At 38.3% G+C, this 24,740-nt stretch overlaps 3 protein-coding genes across 8 annotated transcripts in view; 1 reads left to right on the top strand and 2 right to left on the bottom strand.

The window, feature by feature from the left end:
• The window catches only part of BCAP29 (B cell receptor associated protein 29), a 43,444-nt gene extending 37,704 nt beyond the window's left edge, over positions 1–5,740 (bottom strand). Inside the window, exons 1-3 of the mRNA XM_050785223.1 lie at positions 4,999–5,740; positions 4,452–4,559; positions 1,212–1,312 (exon numbers count right to left, since the gene is read on the bottom strand). Coding sequence (XP_050641180.1) covers positions 1,212–1,312; positions 4,452–4,543 — 193 coding nt within the window. The 5' untranslated portion in view covers positions 4,544–4,559; positions 4,999–5,740. The remainder of the gene's footprint in view (positions 1–1,211; positions 1,313–4,451; positions 4,560–4,998) is intronic.
• A 1,656-nt stretch (positions 5,741–7,396) lies between these two features.
• DUS4L (dihydrouridine synthase 4 like) lies at positions 7,397–21,218 on the bottom strand. Of its 6 annotated transcripts, none has more exons than XM_050785222.1 (7): positions 21,147–21,218; positions 18,191–18,327; positions 14,076–14,197; positions 11,510–11,627; positions 10,026–10,148; positions 8,743–8,969; positions 7,397–8,025 (listed from the first exon to the last, which is right to left on the bottom strand). In XM_050785222.1, the coding sequence occupies exons 2-7, from the start codon at positions 18,304–18,306 to the stop codon at positions 7,778–7,780; spliced, it is 954 nt and encodes a 317-aa protein (XP_050641179.1). In that variant the 5' UTR covers positions 18,307–18,327; positions 21,147–21,218; the 3' UTR covers positions 7,397–7,777. The 6 variants fall into 6 exon arrangements, with proteins under 6 accessions (XP_050641179.1, XP_050641177.1, XP_050641178.1 ...); XM_050785220.1 differs by lacking the exon at positions 21,147–21,218 and adding an exon at positions 20,685–21,038; XM_050785221.1 differs by lacking the exon at positions 21,147–21,218 and adding an exon at positions 20,510–20,603.
• A 146-nt stretch (positions 21,219–21,364) lies between these two features.
• Positions 21,365–24,740, top strand: part of COG5 (component of oligomeric golgi complex 5) — a 368,980-nt gene continuing 365,604 nt past the window's right edge. The window contains exon 1 of the mRNA XM_050785204.1: positions 21,365–21,551. Coding sequence (XP_050641161.1) covers positions 21,365–21,551 — 187 coding nt within the window. The remainder of the gene's footprint in view (positions 21,552–24,740) is intronic.

The following is a 24,740-nucleotide window of genomic DNA, read 5'->3' on the forward strand; positions in this document are numbered from 1 at the left end:
CCAACAACACAACAACTCTGAGGGAATTCTGAGGGAAAACATACTCTGTGCAAGAAGGGGCATTTCAAGAAGTAGCTGGGTAATCTTAGACAAGTCACTTAATCTCTCTGAGCTCAGTAACAACAACTAGAAAAACATGGTGATAATTAAGACTCATGGAACTTCTGGTTTGACAAGAACCTAAAGGTCTACTTTTAATTTTTAAAATATAGTTATCATGAAAATTTAAAACATGCTGAAAAACGAGTATAGACGTTATATAAACAAATGGGCATGGTCATTTCCCAATAAAACTTTATTTACAAAAATAGGCATTTGGCCCACAGGCTGTATAGGTTGCTGACCCTGTTATGTAACAATGCTGTTATCACAACTAAAGTTAACAAAAATTCCCTAATATTATATAATCACTCCATATTCAAATTTTTGCAGTAGTCCCCAAATCTATGTTGCAGTTTTTTTTTTTTTTTTTTTTTTTTTTTTTTTTAAATTAAGGGTCTTGCTCTATTGCTCAGGCTGGAGTGCAATAGCTCACTGCAACCTTAAACTTCTGGGCTCAAGCAATCCTCCAGTCTCTCAGCCTCCAGAGTAGCTGGGACTACAAGTGCACATCACCACACCTGGCTAATTTTTACATTTTTTGTAAAGATAAGGTTTTGCTATGTTGCCCAGGCTAGTCTCAAACTCCTGAACTCGGGCAATCCTCCCGCCTTGGCCTCTCAAAGTGCTAGGATTACAGGTATGAGGCACCGCGCCTGGCCATGTTTATTTTTTAATCCAGTCCAAATCCACACCCTGCATCTAAGACGTCCTTGGAGAGCCTGACGATTCTATTCTTTTATTTGCCTTTCTAACAGCTAAGCTCCTGGGTGCCTAGGACATCACAGTAACAAAGGAGAGACAACACCATGAAAAATAAAGTCTGGTGACTCTGAACAGCAAGGTATGCATAAATATACAGCATTTAAATCTTAAAATAACCTAAAAGGAGTTAAGAATCACAGTGCCCTGTTGAAACTTAAGTTTGAACATATAGAATGGTAGGATCTATCAACTGTGTATCAATATATCAGTATCCACTCTATGTAGTATCAACATACTATATAAAGTCAACTGTACACAAATTGTAACATCAACTCTATTAATTAAAAAGAAATTCATTTAACAAACAATAGAGTTATATTTATTCAAAGAAGGAATCTAGTACTTACCTAGAAATAGAACAATCAATAGGATGATAATGGTAAGGAAAGCCTTATTCCAAAAAGTTGCAATTTTACCCCAGACATTAAATGAAAAAATCTTCTGCCATCTGTAAAGCAATACAATTATATCAGGTATAAAAAAACTAAAAGTTTTGAAATACTTTCTAAATACTGAAGTAACATTTTTGTAATTGTGTAGCAAGTAAAAAGAATTACAGAAATTTAATTTTAAAATTTATTAATTCTGACAAGACAGAATATCTCATGAATTAAAAAACAACTCTTTCAAATTTAATAATAATCTGATATCTGATTATCCTCTGTCTGGTGGCTTAAATATTCTAAAAGTAAACCACACATGAGCAAAACCTTAAAAAGAAATTCTTGCAGTAGTAAAATATTATATTGTTGATAGAAGCTATTACTCTGTATCTTTTTCATGGTCAGAGCAATGACTTAGAAATAACAAAGATATATTGTTCTAACAATTGGCAACATTTCAGGAGTGGGGTCTAACTCTACACACTGATTTTTATATAGTACACTTTTAACATATCCTCCAAGTAAAAGTTTCTCTACTTTAACAATGAGGGAATTATAAAAATTACCCAGGTATTATATACATAAATTGAAAAAATCTTAATTATGTAACGATAATTTTCACACACACACACACACTATATATATATAAAAAGCCACGTAATTACTACAGATAAAGATGTGAACATAGAGGAAATGAGATGGGGAAGTAGTCTAGATGGATTGAACAGTATAAGCAAAGACAGTGGTAAGAAAGCATGGGTTGTAAATGGCAGAGTGACAAAATAATCCATCATGCAATTGTACATGGGCAATTTAAATGAGTAACACTTTAGTCAAAAGGAGGCAGAAAAATGTAGTAAGCACTTACGCTTCAAGCACTTACAAGTTGAAAAAAAAAGTTTCACTTTAAGATTAGGACAAATTTAAGATTTAAGATTAGGACAACTTTACTTGAAATTGGTGGGGTGAGGGAGATTCATACAGATGAATCGGTTCCTTTTGTCTCTGCTTCCAATTCCAAGCATTTTATATAGCCAATATTTAAATTATGCAATATAAAATTTTATATTTTTAAGATAACATAAGTGGTAATATCTTGATCTAGGTCCAAATGGAAATTTATTTATTTCTTCAAGGTCTGGTGTGGTGTAAAAGGGAACATAAGAGACCTCCCATAGGGAACAACTAGCATTTGAGCACCTTATCAGAGTTACAACATATTATGTTCTCACTATATTATGGTTCTAAGTATTTTTACATGTTTTATCTCATTTAATTACAACAACTACCATATGAGGTAGACACTAGTACTATCTCCATTTTACAGATGGGGAAACAGATCAGAGAGGATCAAGAGCATGCCCAAGGTTAGTATCATGCAGTTATAGGTGACCTGATTTCTGAGCATGTGCCTTTAACCACTGGGTTATGTAAGAAAATAATAGAGACTAAATGATGAAATATTTTCTTAAAGATTATGGTGATACACATATAAAATAAAAAGATGTGGATACACACATAGTTAGGGCACATTATAAATGATCTGCGTGCATACATACCGTATTTTCTTTATATTTGTACATGAGAATACATTTATATATCATGTGCAAATATACACACATCTATCTAACAGCCACTTGATCAGGATGGGTAAAATTTTTATTTGGCAGGAAGAAAAATATTGATCCATAACTTACAGATCACTCTGATGGAGAAAAGATCAACTTACAATTTTTTCTTCTTTGCAAACCCTTAAGTCTTATCTATAAATTAGATGTTTACACACAAGATCTTTCTTTCTCTTGAATATATAGGATTCTATCATTGCAAATACTACTAAAAAGCAAAACAGGGTGTTACTGAGTTTGAAACAAAACCTACAGGATGAGAGGCAGCATGACGGAGTAGAAAGAACACTGGACTAAGAGCCAGATTTTTATCTAGAACCTGTCACTTACCAGCTAGGTAACCTTAGGCTACTTGCCCTCCTGGGTTGCAGTATGCGATCTATAGAACATGGGTGGGATGGATCAAATAAGATCAAAGACCCTACAGGATGATTCAATTTTTTTTCTTTAGTAAGAAACAACGTACTGAGCTTAGCTTAGCTGATAGAGAAGGACAGAAGAGAGCAGAAATCCAGGCAGGTAAGGAGCAAGTTAGGAGTTGTGAAAGACTATTTGGACGCTGAGCTAAGGTAAAACTTCTTGAAGTTTCTCCCAGTCCTCCTGGGATTTTACTACACTTTAGTGAGTTATCTCTAGGATCTCATTTACGAAAGATTTTCTTTTATGCCAGGAATATGAACAAATGTCTTGCAACATTTTTATTACGTGTGCATTTCCCCATTCATACTATCAAATTTCTGGATCTAAAACTAAACGACTAAAAAGTAGATTATTTCAAGGGTAAAATGAGCCAGTGCTTGGCTTGAAACACTGTACTTGGTTCTTTTTTTTTTTTTTTTTTGAGACGGAGTCTTGCTCTGTCGCCCAGGCTGGAGTGCAGTGGCGCGATCCCCGCTCACTGCAAGCTCCGACCCCCTGGGTTCACGCCATTCTCCTGCTTCAGCCTCCCGAGTAGCTGGGACTATTTAGATCCGTCACTAAAGAACTAAAGCTAATACATGGTTGTGATACTTTTTACATTCAGCACTTTTAACAGACATTCGTTAATTTTATGTGAACCCAAAAGTAGTAAAATTGTCATTAAACATTAATGAAACTATTTATCGGTTACATAGGCCAAAACTAAGAATAATTTATTGGCTTTGGTTTCTAAATTGCTGTTCCAGTGCCTCAATGAAACACTTTTACACCTATGCTGTACTGCAAACATGATTTATCCACTTACATTTATTTAGTTCATGGCTCCAATTCAGGGCAATAAAACAAAAGTAAAACCTGAGACAAGGCAGGGCAGGTGTTAAAAGTATAACTGTTGCTTTATTATATCTGTAATCAACAGAATCAAAAGCATAGGCCCCTTTCCTTTTAGAAAGGAAGAAAAAGTTATTTCACCTGTACACGTAACAGAGTTTTATATAAAATGTTATTTTAATATTGCCATTATATACTACCTAATTCGTTAGGTGTGTGTATTTTCAAAGACTTTCTAAACTTTTTAATGCTCAGAAAACTTTTTTCATTTTACATTAGGAGCGATCCAATATTTATCATAGTTAACGATTTGAAGATTTCCTACCTCTGAGGAGGAATAAAAGGTAGGCAGAAGATTAAAATGAGTCCTATTTCGGCATAAAGAAAGGTTGCCACTGCCGCCCACTGGAGTGTCATTTTTTTTTCTTCACACCTAAATGGAGAAACGCTTATTTTTATCTTGCTTCCTTTCAAACAAAACCGTTCAATGCCCAGAGGCGCAGCGTTTTTGTCCTGGGGAAGGACCGTGTCCCACCTTCCCGCACCTGGGGGGCCGGCACGGACCCCGGTCAGGAAGGGGGAAAGGGTGGCCCGGGAAGCGGGTGGCTACCTCCCTGGGAGTCGTGGGACCTGGCGAGGGGGCCCGCTGGCCACTGTCTTTTCCGCCAGCTTCGCGGCGACAGAAGCCCAACGCCACCCTCCACCAACGCCCGGCTTCCCGGCCCTCCCGCTCCCAGAAGGCGCCGCGGGCCCTCGACCACCGCTCCGCGGACCTGGCAGGGCCAGCCCCGCGGGGTTCTGCAGACCAGGGAGCGGCGCTCTCCTTCCGCGGCCTAGCGCCCCACGGGTCCCCGGGTCGCGGTCGCCCTTACCCGCCGGCTGCCCGCCTGGCTCCCCGCGCTGCTCCGCGGCAGCCGACGCGCGGGACGTCAGACGCCGCGGCCGGGCGGGGGAGGGGAGCCAGGGCCCCACCCAGCCTCCCGCCCCGCAGGCTTCCCGCCCGCGGGCCCGTCCCGTCTGAAGTCACAGGCGGCGCGACCACGTATATGGGCAACAATTGTTTTCTAATTGGCGGAGGAGTCAGAGCATGAATTAGACTTTTGACCTGATGCTTGGGGATCGGAGCGCAACTTCTTTAGGACGGCAGACTAAGTGCAGCCCCGGCTGGAGGGCGCGCCGGGTGCAGGTCTAGGGAGCCGGGCCGGGCGCCGGGGCTGGGTTGGGTGATGCAAATTCAGCGAACGCGCTTAAGACGCACTCCTTTCCGGTCACCTCCTCTCTTTTTATAGTGGGAACTGTTTGTGTCCAGAATTAAGCTATCATTTGATAAGGGGCCAGGATGAGGTGGTCGTGCAGCATTTTGTTCTGGAGAAGGTAGGATCAACTGTAGTATCACAACATATTCCGTAGGCGTTCCCATTCCCGTCCATGGGCTGGCAAGAGGCAGTCAACTTTAGCGTGATGTTTGGGGACTGGTACGAAAGGTGGGTATGGGGATATTCTTTTAATTACTATTTTCCAGCTTTTCAAACTGTGCATGTACATTTAAATTGCTGAAGAGTTTTTTCAATATTGACAACGTATCAGGAATTTAATAAAAGTACTATCCTGGTTACAATTACTTGGGGAATAGTAAACAAATGCTGAAAATGGATAATGATAGAATATAAAACATTCAAAAACACATTTAAGTTTGTTCTTTTTCTGAATTTATCACCAATAATCTGGATCACGTGTAACAGAAAAATAGAAAACACAGACTTTGAACATAACTGTAAGGAAGATTTTTTTTTTTTTTTTTGAGATGGAGTCTCCCTCTGTCTGTCACCCAGGTTGTATTGTGGCGGTGCGATCTCGGCTCACTGTAGCCTCTGCCTCCCAGGTTCAAGCGATTCTCTGGCCCCAGTCTCCTGAGTGGCTGGGATTACAGGCGCCTGCCACCATGTCTAGCTAATTGTTGTATTTTTAGTAGAGACAGGGTTTCACCATTTTAGCCAGGCTGGTCTCGAACTCCTGGACTCAAGTGATCTGTCTGCCTTGGCCTCCCAAACTGTTGGGATTACAGGTGTGAGCCACTGCGCCCAGCCAGGAAGTAACTTTTTTTTTTTTTTTTTGAGACGAATCTTGCTCTGTCGCCCAGGCTGGAGTGCAGTGGTGCAATCTTGGCTCACTGCAAGCTTCACCTACCAGGTTCACACCATTCTCCTGCCTCAGTCTCCCGAGTAGCTGGGACTACAGGTGCCCGCCACCACGCCCAGCTAATTTTTTTTATATTTTTAGTAGAGATGGGGTTTCACCATGTTATCTAGGATGGTCTCCATCTCCTGACCTCGTGATCTGCCAGCCTTGGCCTCCCAAAGTGCTGGGATTACAGGCGTGAGCCACCGCGCCTGGCCAGGAAGTTACTTTTAATCAAAAGTGTTAGAACTTCCACACTGGTTCCTTCCAAACACCGAGCACATTACTCTAGTGATGATGCTGTGCTCACAACACTAGGGTAATTCAATTCAGAGTTCTGACCATACCTCCCTATTTTGTACAGTATTCATAGAAAATGAAAAAGTCAGTTATCTTTAAAAAAAATACATTAACTGAAAAGTGAAAACAGAATGTACTGAGAAAAAAGATGGCACCACGGTGCTTACGTTAAAATGGATTCATTCAATATTCTCCAACGCGAATTAAACAGTTTTACATAATTATTTCCTTATAACAGTTTTCATGTTGGCAAAATAAATAATACTTTAATTACGAACTGTTTTATTTCAGTCTGAGATACTTAATTCTTGCAGTGCATGCCCACCGGTAACAAAATCTATTAATAACACTCCCAAACCATGGGACTTTAAAGTTACAATCAACTGCTGAGAGGCATAAAAGTAGTATCATTAAACAGAGAGTATGAAAATTAGGTTTTAAAATTAAAAACAAAACCTGGTTACTATTCTCTAGGAAATATTTCAAATATATAATCATCTCCAGCTTGGCTATCAAATTTCCTATACTTAAGATATGGTAGATTGCAGTTAATTTTATCTTTTTAGGTAGCAGGTATTATTTATTAAGCTTTCAATCTTTGGAGGAGCTAGAAGTTTTGAAATGTACCAAATTTAATGTCATTAACCAATTGGAATTTTTAAGATAAGTTCTGAGTGCAATTCTATTCAGAATTTCCTGTTCTTTTTCATTTTGGATGGATGTTGGTATTTGTTCCACCACTTTTTTGCACCTGCATACTTCTTGTTACCTTATAGATACCATGAGCCATACTTTCTTAGTATTGAAATAAATTTTATTTTAAAATGTTAAAAACATGATAAAACATGATTCCTTTAGGAAAAAATTCCCACTCTACCCATCCCCCTAATATCTATATAACAGTACTAACAGCAGTATTTGTCAGTGTTTGCCTAGGATGATGAGGATGTCTGAACTACTGGGAGTTTTCTTTAAACTGCACATTTCTGGGTCTACCCCAGATCTACCGAATCAGAATCTCTGAGGGTGGGGTCTATGACTGATTGTTAAAAAATGCTCCCAGGGATTGTTTTTATACTAAAATTTGGGAGCTACTAGTTTAAGGTACAAAATATGACCTGTGGTTTCACTGTGGGTCTAAAAGTATATATTAAAATTATTTGGGAAGTCTAGTCAAATGCCATAATGGTCTGTAAGGTAATCTATGATTGCTGACGTGCTTGACAGAGCATTAAATACCCTTTTTTCCTGCCTTGAAGTTATCTTTTCCATCATGTACATTAAATGTTGATGGAAACACATGTAAGGAGTCCCGAGTTCAAGAGCAATATCAACCCAGTCCCAGATGCATTTCAGTGGGGTTTCCTCATATCCAGCAAACATGGCCGGGTTTGCTAAGAGTCCTCTTGCAACCATCACACCTACAAATTAAAGCACACCATATTTGTCCATACATTAAGAACCCCTGGTTATTAGTTCAAGCTCAATGAAGCAAACAGAATTTTTTTAAAAAAGTATTATCACCAAGGTTTTGTGATGCCTTTATTACATTAGTATGTTTAATTCAATTACAAAAGAATTAATTTTGGTACCTTTTGTAAACCAGGAAAGTTTAAATGTACTTATAGAAATCTTTATTTTTTAAAGATTTTTACATTAAACAGTTAGTCTTTAGTTTTTCTTTAGGGTAAATCTAGACTGTCATAAATTGGGCTGCTTAAAGTTCAGTTTATCTATATTCTCCCATCTAGCAATCACAGGGCTTGGCATGCCAATAATTTAAGGAAATAATGAAACTGCACAGCAGTTCTGGGGTTCTTTTAGCTCTTATCATTCTCGAGTTCACTTACTCTCATTTCTAGGTGCTTTATTTTACTAGCAGGCTATCTAGAAAATTCTTCACTGGTCACTAGATATGATGGCGTCAGAAAAGTAACTGAATTAATTTATCCCAGTTAAGATAATCCATGTTTTTCCAGGTAGAAAACTTAACATCATTTTAATAAATTGCTTAGCTTAAAACAGTACAATGGGAAAATATGGCTTAATGTTAAACAAAACAAATGAAAATCAAATTAACATTACTTCCCCACTCTCATTTCTTCCCAATTAAAAGAACCCAAGTATTTATTTCTTACCATCTGTCCCAGTAATCTGCCACACATTTTCTGCTTCCTTTAAGCTTCTGATGTCTCCATTAGCAATCACAGGTATAGACATATTTTCCTTAATTATTTTAATGGAATCGTAGTGCACTGGCTGATGTCTTTCTTCAGCAGTTCTTCCATGGACTGTAATCCATGAAACTCCTGTTGCTTCAGCCTTTTGACAAAGATCTACCGTTCTTTTAAGGTCATCATGGATCCTACAATTTCAAAATTATATTTATCTGTTCACAGCACACAAATCTTAATGCTAACATTAACTGACTAAAATGATATTTCATCTACTAAATTAGTTAGATTTGCTATATCATATTATTACTATATGTCATTATCAGCAAGGTTTTCTTCAGGGATCAGTTCCTACTCAAGACCTCAAATTTAGCTATTTCACTACTGACAACAAAGGACAAAAAAGTTTTATCTTAGACCTAGTGCTTCTATGCTTTGGCTTTGATAAATCAAAGAGCCATGAAAGTACTGTCACAGATGAATTTAAACCTTAATATTTGCTGTGCATGCCCCCATCGCCAAGTGGGAGAACATAATACTTTATCTTGAAATATGTTTTCAGGCTGGGCACGGTGACTCACTCCTGTAATCCCAGCACTTTGAGAGGCTGAGGCAGGCGGATCACTTGAGGCCAGGAGCTCCAGACTGGCCTGGCCAACATGGGGAAACCTCGTCACTACTAAAAAATACAAAAATTAGCGAGGTGTGGTGACACACGCCTGTAATCCCAACTACTTGAGAGGCTGAGGCATGAGAATTGCTTGAACCTGGGAGGCAGGGGTTGCAGTGAGCCAAGATCGTGCCATTACACTCCAGCCTGGGCAACAGGGTGAGACACTGTCTTAAAAAAAGAAGTATGTTTTCAACCTGTCACGGAAAAACTGATTCCTGGTTTATTTTCTTTTCATTGTGAAATTTTAGTGCAAATATTTTTCCTGTTTTCTATACTTGGCACCAGTAATGTTTCTTAACATTAAATACTACATAGCTAAAGTTGAAAGTTTGGTGAGACTTACAATAAAGGGAGGCTTTAACTTTCGTTAAAAGTACAAGAGGAAGTTTTTCAGGACTATACATGAAAATTATGGTATATATTCTTTTACTAAATGTCTTATTTTCAACACTTCCATACACCAGCTACCAATTTATTTAGGATAGACACTCCTAACAGCATCAGACAAAAGGAATAATCTTTTATTTCCTAAGTAACGGATGATCGTATCAATAGATTGAAATATTGTCTTTACCTTATTTTAATAGAAACTGAAAATCCAGGGGTTTCCACTTGATTTCTTACTTGTTTCACCATATCTCGAACAAGCTCTGGCTTGTTTATTAAGCAAGCCCCATAACCTTCTGCCATTGCCCACCTTTGTAAAGCAAACATATGAACAAGTGAATTATAAATAACTGGAAGAGAAGACAAAATTCTGAAAGCAATGAAATATAAGTGCATCCATTTCTCTAGTGATCTAGAATAGAAGCAGATTTAAAAAATTCATAGGTTCAACATTTCTAAGTGGATCAATATGAGATTAGGAAAACATGTTCCCAGATCAAAAAGTACTCAGGAGAAATGGTTTTCATTGGCAAGTGAGAATATTAAGTTAAAAGTCATTCAACCAAAACAGGTTTAAATATTTCAAGTAATTAATTGCAATGACTTCAGATTTCAAAAATTCCAAATTTGATGTTTATTGTACATAATGAGGTTTTATTAGTCTCAATAGTAGAAAGATAGTTTTGGCCTACAGCATTCCAATACCACTAAACAGCTTATTTAACTCTCCTAATGAGTATACAAATATGTCTCATCTGATTTAGATTACGCTATACTTAACAACTTTGCTTTTATTCTGTGGACACATTTTGAATTACTGATAATCTACTACAGTGCCAGTACAGTAGAACTATTATTGTCAGGACAGGTGCGGTGGCTCAGGTCTGTAATCCCAGGACTTTGGGAGGCCGAAGCGGGTAGATCACCTGAGGTTGGGAGTTCGCGACCAGCCTGACCAACACAGAGAAACCCCGTCTCTACCAAAAATACAAAATTAGCCGGGCATGGTGGTGCATGCCTGTAATCCCAGCTACTCAGGAGGCTGAGGCAGGAGAATTGCTTGAAACTCGGAGGCGGTGGTTGTGGTGAGCCCAGACGGCACCACTGCACTCCGATTTGGGAAACTCCGTCTCAAAAAAAAAAAAAAAAAAGAAATATTATTGTCAAATTAAGTACATCCTATCAACACGCAGTTACTTAAACCCAACCAAATAACTGTGGTATAGAAAGAAAAGGTGATTATAATAAGGTATTTTTATAAGGAGAATTAATTAGGAGGAAATATATGGTGATTTCCTAAGTCAAACAATCTGTTTTCAGAGCAAGCATATCTGACATGACAGTAAAAATACATTTTAGGGATTGCCGTAAATATTAGATTCTCATATAACTACTTATGGATGAGATTCAAGGCACAGCCACATAAAAATTCTATTGGTGAAGGGAGACAAAACACCTGTCTATACATCGTTTCAGTCATCAGAAAAGACCTTTGAATTTATGTTCCTAAATTATATTTCCCTATATTTTCTTCCTTCTTGTTTTGAGTCCCGGGGCTGTAACTCTATTTTCTTTTTAAGTTTTGGAAAACTAGAAAGATATTTTACCATGTTCACACATAGTTTTTTTTGTAATCTCTTGGAAAATTCTTCCAACTTCTTTGAGCTTTACCTCTGAGGGCAACCACAGTTAATGTCTATTCCATTCGCATAAGGACAGACTATACGAGCAGCATCAGATAAAAGTCTTGCATCGTTAGCAGCAAACTGAACAATCAATGGGCAATCACCTGACAAAATGAATAGCTCAACGTTAAAATTCACAGGAAAAAACCCTGCACACACACACACACACACACACACACACACCAAACTTTAATGTTTGCACAGGATAAAAGAGCAATAACGATTTTTAGCCTAAGAAGCGTCTGTTCAAATAATATAACATTAAACAATTTAAAATATTTTAAATTAAAAGCAATTCACACTCAGTAAAAAATTCAAACAGTACAAAATTTGATAAATGAAAACAATTCTAACACTTTTGACAAAATAGACCCTCTTCCCAAAGGTGAGAATTAGTTTACCTGCATTCCAGAACAATTTTTTTGTATACCTGTAAAATTTAAACAAGTGTGAACATTCTATAAATACCACTATGCCTACTGTTCCTTTCTTTCCTGATATATCTGGGAGATGTACTCAGTCCTATTTTCTTCTTTATAGTGGGATATTCCGCTGTATGGATGGACCATACAGTGTATTTTTAGACTGTTTCACATGCTCTGAGTATATTCATAGGGTAAATTCTTAGGAGTAGAATTGTTAATAGGCATTTAGCATACAACATTGTGATAGATATTACAGAATTATCATCCAAGAGTTTACCAATATATACATACACCAATATGGATAAAAGTTCTTGTTTCCTCACAACTTATCATACCGTGTATATCCAACATTTGAATATTCTAATTAGTGAGCTCTTTTCATATTCTTTGCATTTTTCTATATATAATTAGTCATTCCTTATTCCTTATTTGTAATTTTTTTATAAAACAATTAGTATTGCTATCTATCATGTGTTATAAATATTCTCCTCAGTTTTTTGTCTTTGAGCATATTTGTGCTCTTACATATAAAGGTTTAAATTTTTTTTTTTTTTTTGAGACAGCGTCTCTCTCTGTCACCCAGGCTGGAGTGCAGTGGCACAATCTCAGCTCACTGCAACCTCTGTGTCCCAGGTTCAAGTGATTCTCTGGCTCAGCCTCCCAAGTAGCTAGGAGTACAGGCGCCTGCCACCAAAGCCAGCCAATTTTTTTATTTTTAGTAGAGACAGGGTTTTGCCATGTTGGTCAGGCTGGTCTTGAACTCCTGACCTCAGGTGATCCACCCACCTTGGCCTCCCAAAGCGCTAAGATTACAAGAATGAGCCACCGCGTCTGGCCCAAAGGTTTAAATTTTAATACAGCCAAATGTATTAAAGCTTCCTATGTTTTAAAGAACTTATTTTTCTTATCCTTGGGTCAGTGTTATGAACTCTTTTTAGATGTATTTCAACATTTCTTTTGAGGAATACTTGTACGAGAATCATTGGATGTTTATAAAAATGCAGATTTCTTGGTATCATCCTAGTTGCATTGATTCAAGATTCCTATGGCAATCCACTGATTTATAGGATTATGATGGTTTAGGAGAATTTGCTTTATTCTTTATGGAGATGTAAGGTGCTTTCTCTTTTGTAGCTCAAGAGAGTTACAGAATTTCAATTTAACAACCATTTATTGGTCTAATATATTTCCAACACTGTACTAGATGCTAAGGATACAAATCAAGCTATTTCTATAGCTACAGCCCTCAAGGAGGCCGAACCTAATGGGAGAAACAGGCATATAAAGAGGAAATCATAATGCAGTAGAATTAAGTGCAACATAAGAGCCTGTGCTTAGCAGGGAGGACGTGAGTAGAGGATGATAAAAAAAAAAAAAAAGATTCATGGCTACAAATATTGAGAGCTGAATGAAGAAACATAAACTACAGTTTGCAAGAGAGAGAAAGGGGTCTGGTGTGAGAAGACAGGGTATTGGTTCAAGGACTTAAAATAACTTAGGAATTTTGAAGGATAAAGTCAGTGGGCGTGGGGAGAAACTGAAGGAAGATAAGGCTGCAGAAGATATATTTGGAGGTCAGATTATGAAAAACTGTATATTATCCTCAGGTGCTAAAATTTTAGTCTTTAAGCCAGTAGTTCTCAACCTTTAACAAGCTCAGAATTACCTGGAAAGCTTTTCAGAACACAGATTGCTGGACCACATATCCAGAATTTCTAATTTAGTATACCTGTAAATCTCCCTTTCTAACAAGTTTCCAGATAATAATAATGCTGCTGGTCTGGGGATCCCACCTTGTGAACAATGAGGAAAACTTACATTTTCAATAGGTCACTTGGAGGATAGTTTGGAATGGTACAAGACTAGAGGCAGTGTGACAGGCATCTACTCTAATAGCCCTAGTGAGAGGAGAGGGTTTCAAAGTGGCCTTACGCTTTGGTATATACACTGATAGTTTACAAGGCATTCAGTAATAACAGGTAAAAAAATACTTATTAAAAACACTAAAGAACTAAAACTTTTTCACATAAAATCTCTAAATTGTGTTGTTTCTGATTAGACAAGATAATGGAGTTTGTAAACAAATTTAAAAAGTTTTACAAAGTCAGTACACTCGGTTTCACATACCTTGGTTTGTGGTAAATTCACTGTCTCTGGCTTTTATAGATTTGACAAAATCAGCGGCAACTATCATTGGTGTATAACACAGATCACAACTGTATTTTCTTACTAGTGTCCTAAAAGCCAACCTGTGAGCATATAAAACCTTAATTATGCATTTAGAAACACCACAAACATATTTTAGTGCATTGTTAAATATTTATCAGAGAAAGTTCTACCTACGGGGAGATGGAGGATATTTACTTTTCCCTACTATTCCTGCTAAGTATTACTAAAAACCCTGGATATTATATATAAAACAAACACAAGAAAATTTTGAAAGGTGAAGAAAAGACGGCCAGACAGGCTAGTGACCTCAGGACCTGAGGAATGACAGGGTGGTGAGTTCTCTGGATTTTATTTTTGTCTCAAATATCCTAGACTTGAAGAAGCTGGCCAACTGGAAACAACAATGGATGCAGAAAAAAAAACAGCCCCAACAAAAGCCTTCTCTAACCAAGGGACCAGGAAAATATTCTTTCTGACCTAGTAAGACAGAAATCTTTTAGACAGTTCTACTCCAGCCAAATACTGTAGAAAAAGCTATGGCTTTATCTCCATTAGCAAAGGCCAAGTGGGAATCCTAGACTTCTACCCTCTAAAGGCTGTTAACAAGGTGCTCCAACATTCTACTGAGATGATGTCCGAGAAGGCCAGGTAAGGATTTGAAACTTTCATCTCTGGTGGCCAGTGAGGTCACTCCCAGCCCAGTGGTATCAGTGGAGGCCACAAGGGGAGCCTGGACTTCCATGCCTGCCAGCAGTAATGAAGCACTCCTCTTCCTCACTGCTTGGTGTGGTTTCAGAGGAGGCATAGTGGAGAGCCAGGACTTTCATTATTGCCCAGCATATATGAGGCTACCCTCACCATGGGGAACTGTAACTCTCATCCCTGTCCAGCAGTAATGAGGAGCTCCTCACCCACCAGATGCTGAAGGAGGCCAAGTGAAGGACTTCTATCAGATAGTAATGAGGTGGCATCACTCCCCTAATCATTCCCTGCTGGAGTGTTGTCAGAAAAAGCCAGTTAAAACAGAATGTTCAATAATCAAAATCAATTAATCTAATCCATCATATTAACAGGCTAAATAATAAAAAGCACATGATCATGTAGATGCAGAAAAGGCATTTGACAAAATACCCATACATAGTAAAAAAAAAAAAAAAAAAAAAGCTAACTCTCAGAAAACCAGAAGTAGAGGGAACCTTCCTCAGTTTCATAAAGTACATCCATAAAATTCCTACAGAACACTTTTGCCTTAGACAGGAACAAGGTAAGGAAGTCTGCTCTTATCACCCTTATTCAACACAGCACTGAAACTTTTAGTCAGTGCAAGAAGGCATGATAAAGAACAAAAGGCACATGATCAAAAGGAAGAAATCCAACTGTCCTTATTTGCAGATAACATGGTTGTTTATAGACTCTGAAGGAATTTACAAAAAAACTAGAACCAACAAGTGAGTTTAGCAAGTTTTCAGGATATAAGATCAACATACAAAAATCTATTTCTATGTCCTAGCAATAAACATGTGAACACCAAAAATTAAAAATTCTATTTACAAACATGCTCAAAACAAACCCAGGTGTCTTATAAAACATGTACAGAACTTGTAACCTGAAAACTACACAAAACTGATGATAGAAATCAAAGAAAATCTCAATCAATGGAAAGACATATTGTGTTCATGGATTGGGAGACTCAACACAGTAAGAAAGTCAATTCTTCCCAAGTTGAGGTATAGGTTTCACACAGTTCTTATGAAAATTCCAGCAAGGTTTTTTGCAGAGATAGACAAGGTCATTCTAAAATTTATTTGTAAAGCAAGGGAACTAGAATAGCTAAAACAATTTTGAAAAAGTAAATAAATTGGGAAGAACCAGTCTACCTGATTTCAAGACATATTATAGAGCTATATAATAAAACTGTGGTATTGGCAGGGAAAAAGATACAAGATCAATGGAACAAAATAGAAAATGCTGATTTCTCATAAAGAAGCAAATAATTAAATAGAGGAGAGACAGCCTTTCTTTTTTTTATTATTTTTTTTGAGACGGAGTTTTACTCTTGTTGCCCAGGCTGGAGTGCAGTGGCGCGATCTTGGCTCACTGCAACCTTCACCTCCCAGGCTCAAGCGATTTTCCTGTTTCAGCCTCCCAGCAGCTGGGACTATTGGCATGCACCACCATGCTGACTAATTTTTGTATTTAGTAGAGATGGAGTTTCACCATGTTGGACAGGCTGGTCTAGAACTCCTGACCTCAAATGATCTGCCCACCTCAGCCTCCCAAAGTGCTGGAATTAGGATTTGATGGCGTGAGCCACTGTGCCTGGCCCACAGCCTTTCAAAAATGGTGCTGGAGTAATTGGATACCCATAGGCAACCTAACCTAAGCCTCACACTTACATAAAAGTTAATGCAAAATTGATCGTGGACTTAAATGCAAAACATAAAACTATAAAACTTTTAGGGAAAAAAACTGAGGAGAAAATATTCAGGATCTGGAGCTACATAAAGGTTTCTTATACTTGACATCAAAAGCACAATTTACAAAAGAAAAAATTGATGTTAGACTTCATTAAAATGAAACTTTTGTTCTGCAAAAGATCCTGTTAAGAGCATGAAAAGACAAGCCATATACAGGGAGAAAATATGTGCAAATCACATATCTGACAAAGCAGAATATATATCTAGAGTATATAAATAACTCTCAGCACTCAATAGAAAACAAGAAAACATGGATAAAAGCACTTGAATAGATACTTATACAAAGACAACATACAAATGGCCAATAAACACACAAAAAGATGTTCAGCATCATTAATCATTAGGGAAATGCAAATTAAAACTGCAATGAAATACCACTTCATACCCATTAGGATGATTATAATAATAAAAAAAACAAAACTCCCAGAATATAACAAGTGTTGATGAGGATGTGGATAAATTAAAACTCTTGTTCACTGCTGCTGGTAAGGTAACATGGTGCAGCTGCTATGGAAAGCAGTATAGTAGCTGCTCAAAAAATTAAACATAGAATCACCATATGATCCAGCAATTCTACTTCTGGGTACATAGTCAAAAAAGAATTGAAAGCAAGGTTTCAGAGACCTGTTATGAACCATGGGTATTTGTATATGGGTATTTGTACACCCATAGTTCATGAAAGTATTGTTTGCGATAGCCAAAAGGTGGAAGTTATCTTGTGTTCTATTAATATATGAATGGATATCAACAGATGAATGGATAAACAAAATATACATAAAATGGAACATTATTCAGCCTTAAAAGGAACAATAGTCTGATATATGCTACAACATGAATGAACCTTGAGGATGTTATGCTGCATAAAATATTAGCAAAACCAGTTTTGAACAAATACGTATAAGACTTATATGAGGTACCTAGAGTAGTGAAATTCATAGAGGGAGAAAGTAGAATAATGGTTGCCAGGGGCTGCTGTAGGGAACAGTGGAATGGGGAGTTACAGTTTAATGTGTATAGAATTTCCATCTTCTAAGATGAAAAGAGTTTTAGAGATCAGATGCACAACAATGTGAATGTAATTAACACTACTGAACTGTATTCTTAAAAATGAAAGGTAAATTTTATGTTACGTATATTATTTTATAACAAACTTTTTTAAAAAAACAACTCAATAGTAAAAGAGCAAACAATCCAATTAGAAGATGAGCAAAAGATACCAAGAAATATTTCTTCGAAAACTGAACACACCACTACCTCAGGACCCAGTAATTGCACTATTTGTCCCAAGACTTAAGTTCACATAAAAATCTACACATCAATACTTGTATCTATTTAATATACACTATATACTTATAGGTAGGAGTTACAACCACCACCATTTTTATAGATATATAACAAGTGCAGCTCAGAGAGGTTGTTTACTCAGGATCACATATATACTAGGCAAGCGTTAGCATCATGACTCAATTCTAAATCATGATTCCAAAGGTAGGAGTTTGAAGTTCCCATACGCTGGTGGTCTTATAGTACTTTTAAAAAGTCAGAGCATAAAAGGGAAATTTCATCTTAGTTCATTAACCATTTAGCAACACTTACTTTGAATATCGAACCATTGGGGCACAGACTTTTACCAGCTGTCCAGAATGAAACATTTCTATGGGATCTTTTTTTCTTTCTTGACATATTGTGGTCTGCATGCAGTCACTCTTCATTAATACAGATTTGTTTCAAATCTGAAAAAGACAGTAAGCTTGTATAGAGAAAATATGCTTTCACTATATTAATTCCATTCTAACAATTTCAACTGCCAACAATGTATATTTTTTATCAGGCTTGTGGGCTCAGAAATTTTTTTATTAATAGCTTCTTTCCACAGTATCCAATATGATACTATAGAACGCTGCCTCTATTTGTAAGATAAATAGATGTGGAAAACTACCCAAGATAGTTGTGGAAAAACAAGATTTAGAAAACGATATTTTTCCCTAGTTTACCATGTTGTAAGTTTTCAGGTTATTTAAACAATTTTTTACATGCTACTTTGTTGGGATTGGTGAGCCAAGAAATTTGGTTTATTTTATATATAATACTCGACTAGCATTTGGAAATATCTTGTTTTATTCAGGAAAGTTAAATGGCATTAATAGAACAACTCTAAGTAGTCAGTGTTTCAAAAGATATCCTGGTGCTTTTATTGTAATTCTTGAATCCTGTTGTCTGCGAATCAGAAGATAAACAAACGTTAATTATTTTTAAAAATTTTAATGTGATATTATCTAGTGAAAATTTCAATTATAATTCTACAATTACATTCTAAATCACTTTTATACCCCAAGAGGTACAGGTACAAGTGATGAAATTATGGCATTTATAAATGTTTTATATTTGCTATACTTAAAATCTTACCATTTCACAGTGTTGGTTACTTTTCATATTCCAGTTTTTGGCCTTAGTAATTTAGAAACAGGTATGTATGAAGGAAAAATGAAACAGAAAAAAATAAAAAAAAAAAGAATCGGATATGGGCCAACTTTAGAACAGTCTAATTGCTCAAACTTTAGAGTCTTTAACCTTTAGGCAAAGAGTTGAAATTAAAAATAGCCAAGGTACTTAAGGATGTCAGGATCTTGCAAGAAACTGCTGGAAGAACCAATATTTAAGTAACAGAGGAAAAGGGGAGAGCAACAAAGACTGAAGATGAACTTTGGAGCTGGGAGGAATAAACCTAAAGAGTGATACTCAGAAACCAAGAGAGAGACCATTATGAAGGAAGGAGGGGATAGGTATCTTAAACATCAAAGTAAGGCAAAAATAAAGGGTGCAATGCCAACAAGGTTATTAGTTATTTTAGCAAGAATTATTTCATTTTTATCCACTCCTGCAGTCATAGTAAATGGCATACAGAAGAAGGCCTCAATATTTATTTGCTTAAAGAATAAATCAGTAGCTTTCAGGGGGCTGGGCTCACACCTGTAAACTCAGCATTTTGGGAGGCCAAGGCAGGAGTTCCAGACCAGCTTGGGCAATATAGTGAGATTCCCATCTCTAAAAAAATTATAAAAATTAGCTGGGCGTAGCAGCAAGCACCTGTGGTTTCAGCTACTCTAGAAGCTTAGGCAGGAGGATCCCTTGAGCCCAGAAGGTTGAGGCTGCAGTGAGCCATGATCCTGCCACTGCACTCCAGCCTGGGTGACAGAGCTAGATCCCAACTCAACAAAAGAAAACAAAACAAAACAATCGGTAGCTTTCAACTTTAGTTGTATACTATAATGAACTGGGGAGCTTTTAAGAGTTAGGATGCCCAAGCCATACCCTAAACCAATTAAATCCAAATGTCTGGGCTCAGAATGCAGGCATCAGTGTTTTTATTAAAGCTCTTCAGGTGATTTCAATGTGCAGCTAAGCTTGGAATTACTGGAATAAGTAAATCCAAAGATTCCAAAGCACCTGGTACAATTGTTTGTTTAAATGGGTTCCTGCCTTACCTATTAGCTCCTTTTAGGATATGGATTGAGTCTTATGTTTGTAAACTCATGAGAGCATGCAGAGTAGAGGGGTCAAAACTTTCACTCTATGAGTGAATATTATTCACTGTTCTAAAATCTTCCACTGTGGGGAATAAAGTCAAGGAAGGAAAAATAATTCCTAATTCACAAGTAATGAACGAATCACTCCTATTCCCATCATGACTAAGATCTTACATACTAGGGAAAATCCTCTGAGACAAAGAGAGCATAATGCAGTGTAGCATTAAGACTTGCTTACCTGAGGTGTTATGAGTATGAAATGCATTTAGATTTATAAAATACTTAGAACAGCGATAAACACAGGATAAGCAGTAGCACCTTTTTGAAACAGAATGTAGAAAACCATGTAGCTCTGGAACTGGACAAAATTGGTTTCCTGGATACATACCTACTGTAGAAAATGAAAAAGTCATATTACAGTTTCTTTTTGCGAAGAAGCTTAAGACTTTCTTGCATACTTGTGGTTGATTGACCCTGTTAATTTATCAGTATTTATCTTAGAAGAAAGAAATCTAGGTCAAAAATGCGAACGTATTAGCTGAGAAGATACAATGGGAACCAACCTGATGCTCTTACAGCCTCAATACCGTTAGTTGAGATACAGACAATTTATCAGTTTGTAATTAAGAAAAAGTCTGACATGTGGCTGAAAGTGAGGAAGAGGTAGAAAAGGCAAAAGGTCAAAGGTCTCAGGGAAGGAAGGAGGGTAGAGACAGTGAGTTTTATTTGTCCTTTTATGGTTCAGTCTTCCTTCTTCATCGAGTCTCCCTAATTCTCTTCACTCTTCATCCCCAGCAATTTTTCTTCCCAAGCATTTCCGGCTTTTATTACCCCAGGAGTGCCAGTCAAGGGGTGGGACAGATACAGCTGTGTAGCAACTAACGACTGACTCTTGTGAGTGTGGAGGGCAAACCAAGCTCCCTGAAACCTCCGCTCTGCTCTCCTGCCTTACGCCGCACGGCCCCTGTTCTGAGGTTTAATACTTGCTTCACAGATAGGCGCTGCGGCCACGTTCCGGTGCCCACCTTCTCCTTGGCCAGGGCACGACGCCAGCCCAGGAGGCGCGGCCCAGAGCTGCTGCTAAAGACAGCGGAAAGCGCCGGCCGGACGGCCTTGGCTCCCTCGGTGCGCTGGGCGCAGAGCACTCGGACCCCGGGCGCCCACTGCTTGAGTAACCACCCGGCTCCTAGCCAGGCTTAGCCCAGCTGCGGGGTAAGTCAGTTCGCCAGGCCGGCCTGGAGCCATGGGCTGGTTGGTCGGGCGGCGCCGAGATTCTGCGTCACCACCTGGGCGGGGCCATTCTGCCGCTGACGACATCAACCCGGCACCTGCCAACATGGAAGGTGGCGACGGCAGCGTCGTTGTGGCTGGCCTCGGGGCTCGAGGTTCTGGAGCTGCTGCAGCGACAGTCCGGGAACTTCTGCAGGACGGTAAGGAGACGGGGTCTGACCAGGTCGTGGGTTTGGGGGTCTGCGCTGCGCCGCACCTGGACAGCGAGGTGGACCCAACCCGTTGCTTTGCAGAAAGTTTTCCAGTCTGGACGTGACCACTCCCCTCCGCCCGGCCCCCTGGCTTGGGTACTGTTCTAGCCAACCTGTTTCCTATGGGACTAGCTCCCTCTTTTCCGGTGTCTTGGGGACACCTGTTTCTGTTTGCTCCTCATTTCAACTCGACCCCCCCCATGCCTCCAGCTTCCCTGAAGTTTAGGGAGACCAAACCCTGTGGCCCGCGTTGGCAGCCACGGGCTGCTGCCGCAGTTCTTGAACGGGTGTAGCGTTCGAGCTCTTCAAAAGTGTAAGATCTAGAACAGACGGCAGACGCATGATGAAGTAGGGCCTTGTTTTAAAGTAGAACTGGAAACGCCTACTCCTTTAACAAATGGACTATACAGGTCACCCCTCTCGCAGCCGGTTTTTTTTTTCCCACTCCTTTATGAGGCAGTTATCCACAGTGAGACGTGGGAGAAGGTTTGAGGCATTCGTTCAGGTTGGGATTAACCATTTGTACAGAATCTAGCAGTCAGATTTATTGCTAGTCAGTTTGGAGAGAAGTTGCCCAAAATAAGAAAAGTTAGATATACCTGAAAAGCATATTCAGTTGTGTCAATCCAGTTACCATGCCCGAATCTCTTATCCTTCAGAATTTAAAGTTCAAATTTATAAGCATAAGAATAAAGCCCTTTTCACCTGTTTTTAATTTTTTCTCTAGTGGCCATCGCATTCTACCTTGTACTAAAATCATTTGTATACTTTTTAAAATCTCTTCTGTATGGCGAACTTTTTTTTAATATCCCACAATGTGAATAGCAGTATCTTGCATACAGTAGGTGCAGAATGTTTTTTAAAGTGATCGTCGCAGTTAGAAGCACATGAACACATTTGAAGACCAAAGTGGGTAATAAATGAAATAAAGTTCTAAATTGTTGTTTATTTTCTCTGACTGTTGAATATTTTATTGTCATCCTGAATTACATGCTTTCTCATGATAATGTATGTACTTTTGTCAAAAGCAATGATGTTTTCTGAACTATTTTGTGTTGGAAACTAGGTCAGGGTCTCTGTCTAAAACTTGATTAAACTGAATGTAAATTAAGATACAAGGCAGAGACCCTGATATATTTGCAATTGCTCCTGATATATGTGCAATTCTTGCCCTCAAGCAGTTCACCATCTAGTAGAGGAAATAATCTTGTAGGACTATTAAGGTAGGTGCTGTAATACAGTGATGTAAGATAGCAATTGGATTGTGTATAAAGTAGAGCATTAATATAGAGGAGAATGATAACTGGGGGTTGGGAACTGGTTAGGAAATGTCAGAAAAGGCTTTCTAGGTGGAGACGTTTTAAACTGTAGATAGGACTTCCCCAGGTGAACAGTGGAAGGGACAATACAGTCCAAACACTGGATATATGTTTCAGTAGGGTGTATTTCAGGAATTGTAATCAGTTCTTGGAGGGTAAATAGTCTTCAGTTCTGCCTTCTGTATTTTCCTCCTTGGTTCTCTGCTGTTCTCCACAGTGATTATTTAAATCTTCTTTATCCTTTTCAAACCTTTTCCTTCAAGCTCAACAAATGACTTTCAGCTTCCCTGGGGAGAAAAAAAGGAGCCATTAAATGTGAACTTTCTCCATTTCTTGCCCATCAAAGCGATAAATTTAACTTCAACCTATAACCATCCGTTGCACCTTTTTCCCCTTGCCTTTTCAATTGCAACAGAAGTGGAGTCTCTGCTCCTTTCTTTCTTTTTTTTTTTTTTTTTTTTTTTTTTTTTTTTGAGACGGAGTCTGGCTCTGTCGCCCAGGCTAGAGCGCAGTGGCGCGATCTCGGCTCACTGTAAGCTCCGCCTCCCGGGTTCACGCCATTCTCCTGCCTCAGCCTCCCGAATAGCTGTGTTACAGGCGCCCGCCACCATGCCCAGCGAATTTTTTTGTATTTTTTAGTAGAGACGGAGTTTCACCGTATTAAGTCAGGATGGTCTCGAACTCCTGACCTCGTGATCTGCCCACCTTGGCCTCCCGAAGTGCTGGGATTACAGGCGTGAGCCACCATGCCCAGCCGAGTCTCTGCTCCTTTCTAAGGATAGTCCCTCCTACTTTGCTCTGGATTTTTTCTTCCTGTTTCCTAGGGACTCAGTCACCCTCAATCTATGCCATTGAAATAACTTTGCAAGGTTTCCAATGATTTTCTTGCACATACGACAAATGGACACTTTTTTGGTCCTTTCCTTTAACTTGTAATAGCATTTAATTCCTTTCTTGAAATACTTTTCTCATGTGGTTTATGGGTGCTGTGCTTTTAAAAAATTCTTAATTCTCTAAGTGCTCTTTTCCAGGTTCCTGTAGATACTTGTCAGTTCAGTTTGTTCTGAATTAAGCTGTCTCTGTTACCCCTCCCACCCCCAACATTCCTGAGGAAGTAAGCATTTCCAGCAGAAACTTTGATTCACTGTATTAGGGATTTGGCTAATGACAGTATCGAATTGATAGGCTTGGTGAGCACAGATGCATAGTATGAAAATTGGTGAGGTGTTTATGATATGCCTCCTATGGGAATGAGGAAACTATAAAAGAGAAGCATTATATAATTCATCTCTTTAAAGGCTGTAAGCCCTCAAATGCCACATCCTGTTGTGTTTGATCTTTGTAAGCCCTGTGATACTACTACTACTAACTTTCTTTATCCCTTCTTTTGGCTTTTGCCATTCTTTTTTGTTTCTCTTTCTTTCTCCCTGAGCACTCTTTAGTCTCTTTGATTGCTTTCATTTTCTCTCTCCACCCCCAACTTTCCTATCTTCCTCATTTTTCTGCCTTTCTGTGCATTCTAAAACTTTTTTTCCTAAATCATCTGGTCTTTTCTGTGGTTTCAGTATGATCTTTACCTGTCTTCTGAATTATAAAACTATATTTTTAACTGCCTACTGGACATTTCTATCTTAATTTTATTATGATATGCCGTTCCATAACCTGTATGGACATTTCTATTTTGATAGTAAACAAGTAGTGCCAGTTCTATAATACACATGAAATCCTACATATGAACAAATAGTACAAGTTTTACATGTGAAAAAATGAAATGGAATCACTTTTTCTATTCTCGCCTAATCTTTTCCTCTGGTAGTCT

The sequence above is a fragment of the Macaca thibetana genome, chromosome 3, assembly GCF_024542745.1.
Source record: "Macaca thibetana thibetana isolate TM-01 chromosome 3, ASM2454274v1, whole genome shotgun sequence".
NCBI lineage: Eukaryota > Metazoa > Chordata > Mammalia > Primates > Cercopithecidae > Macaca > Macaca thibetana.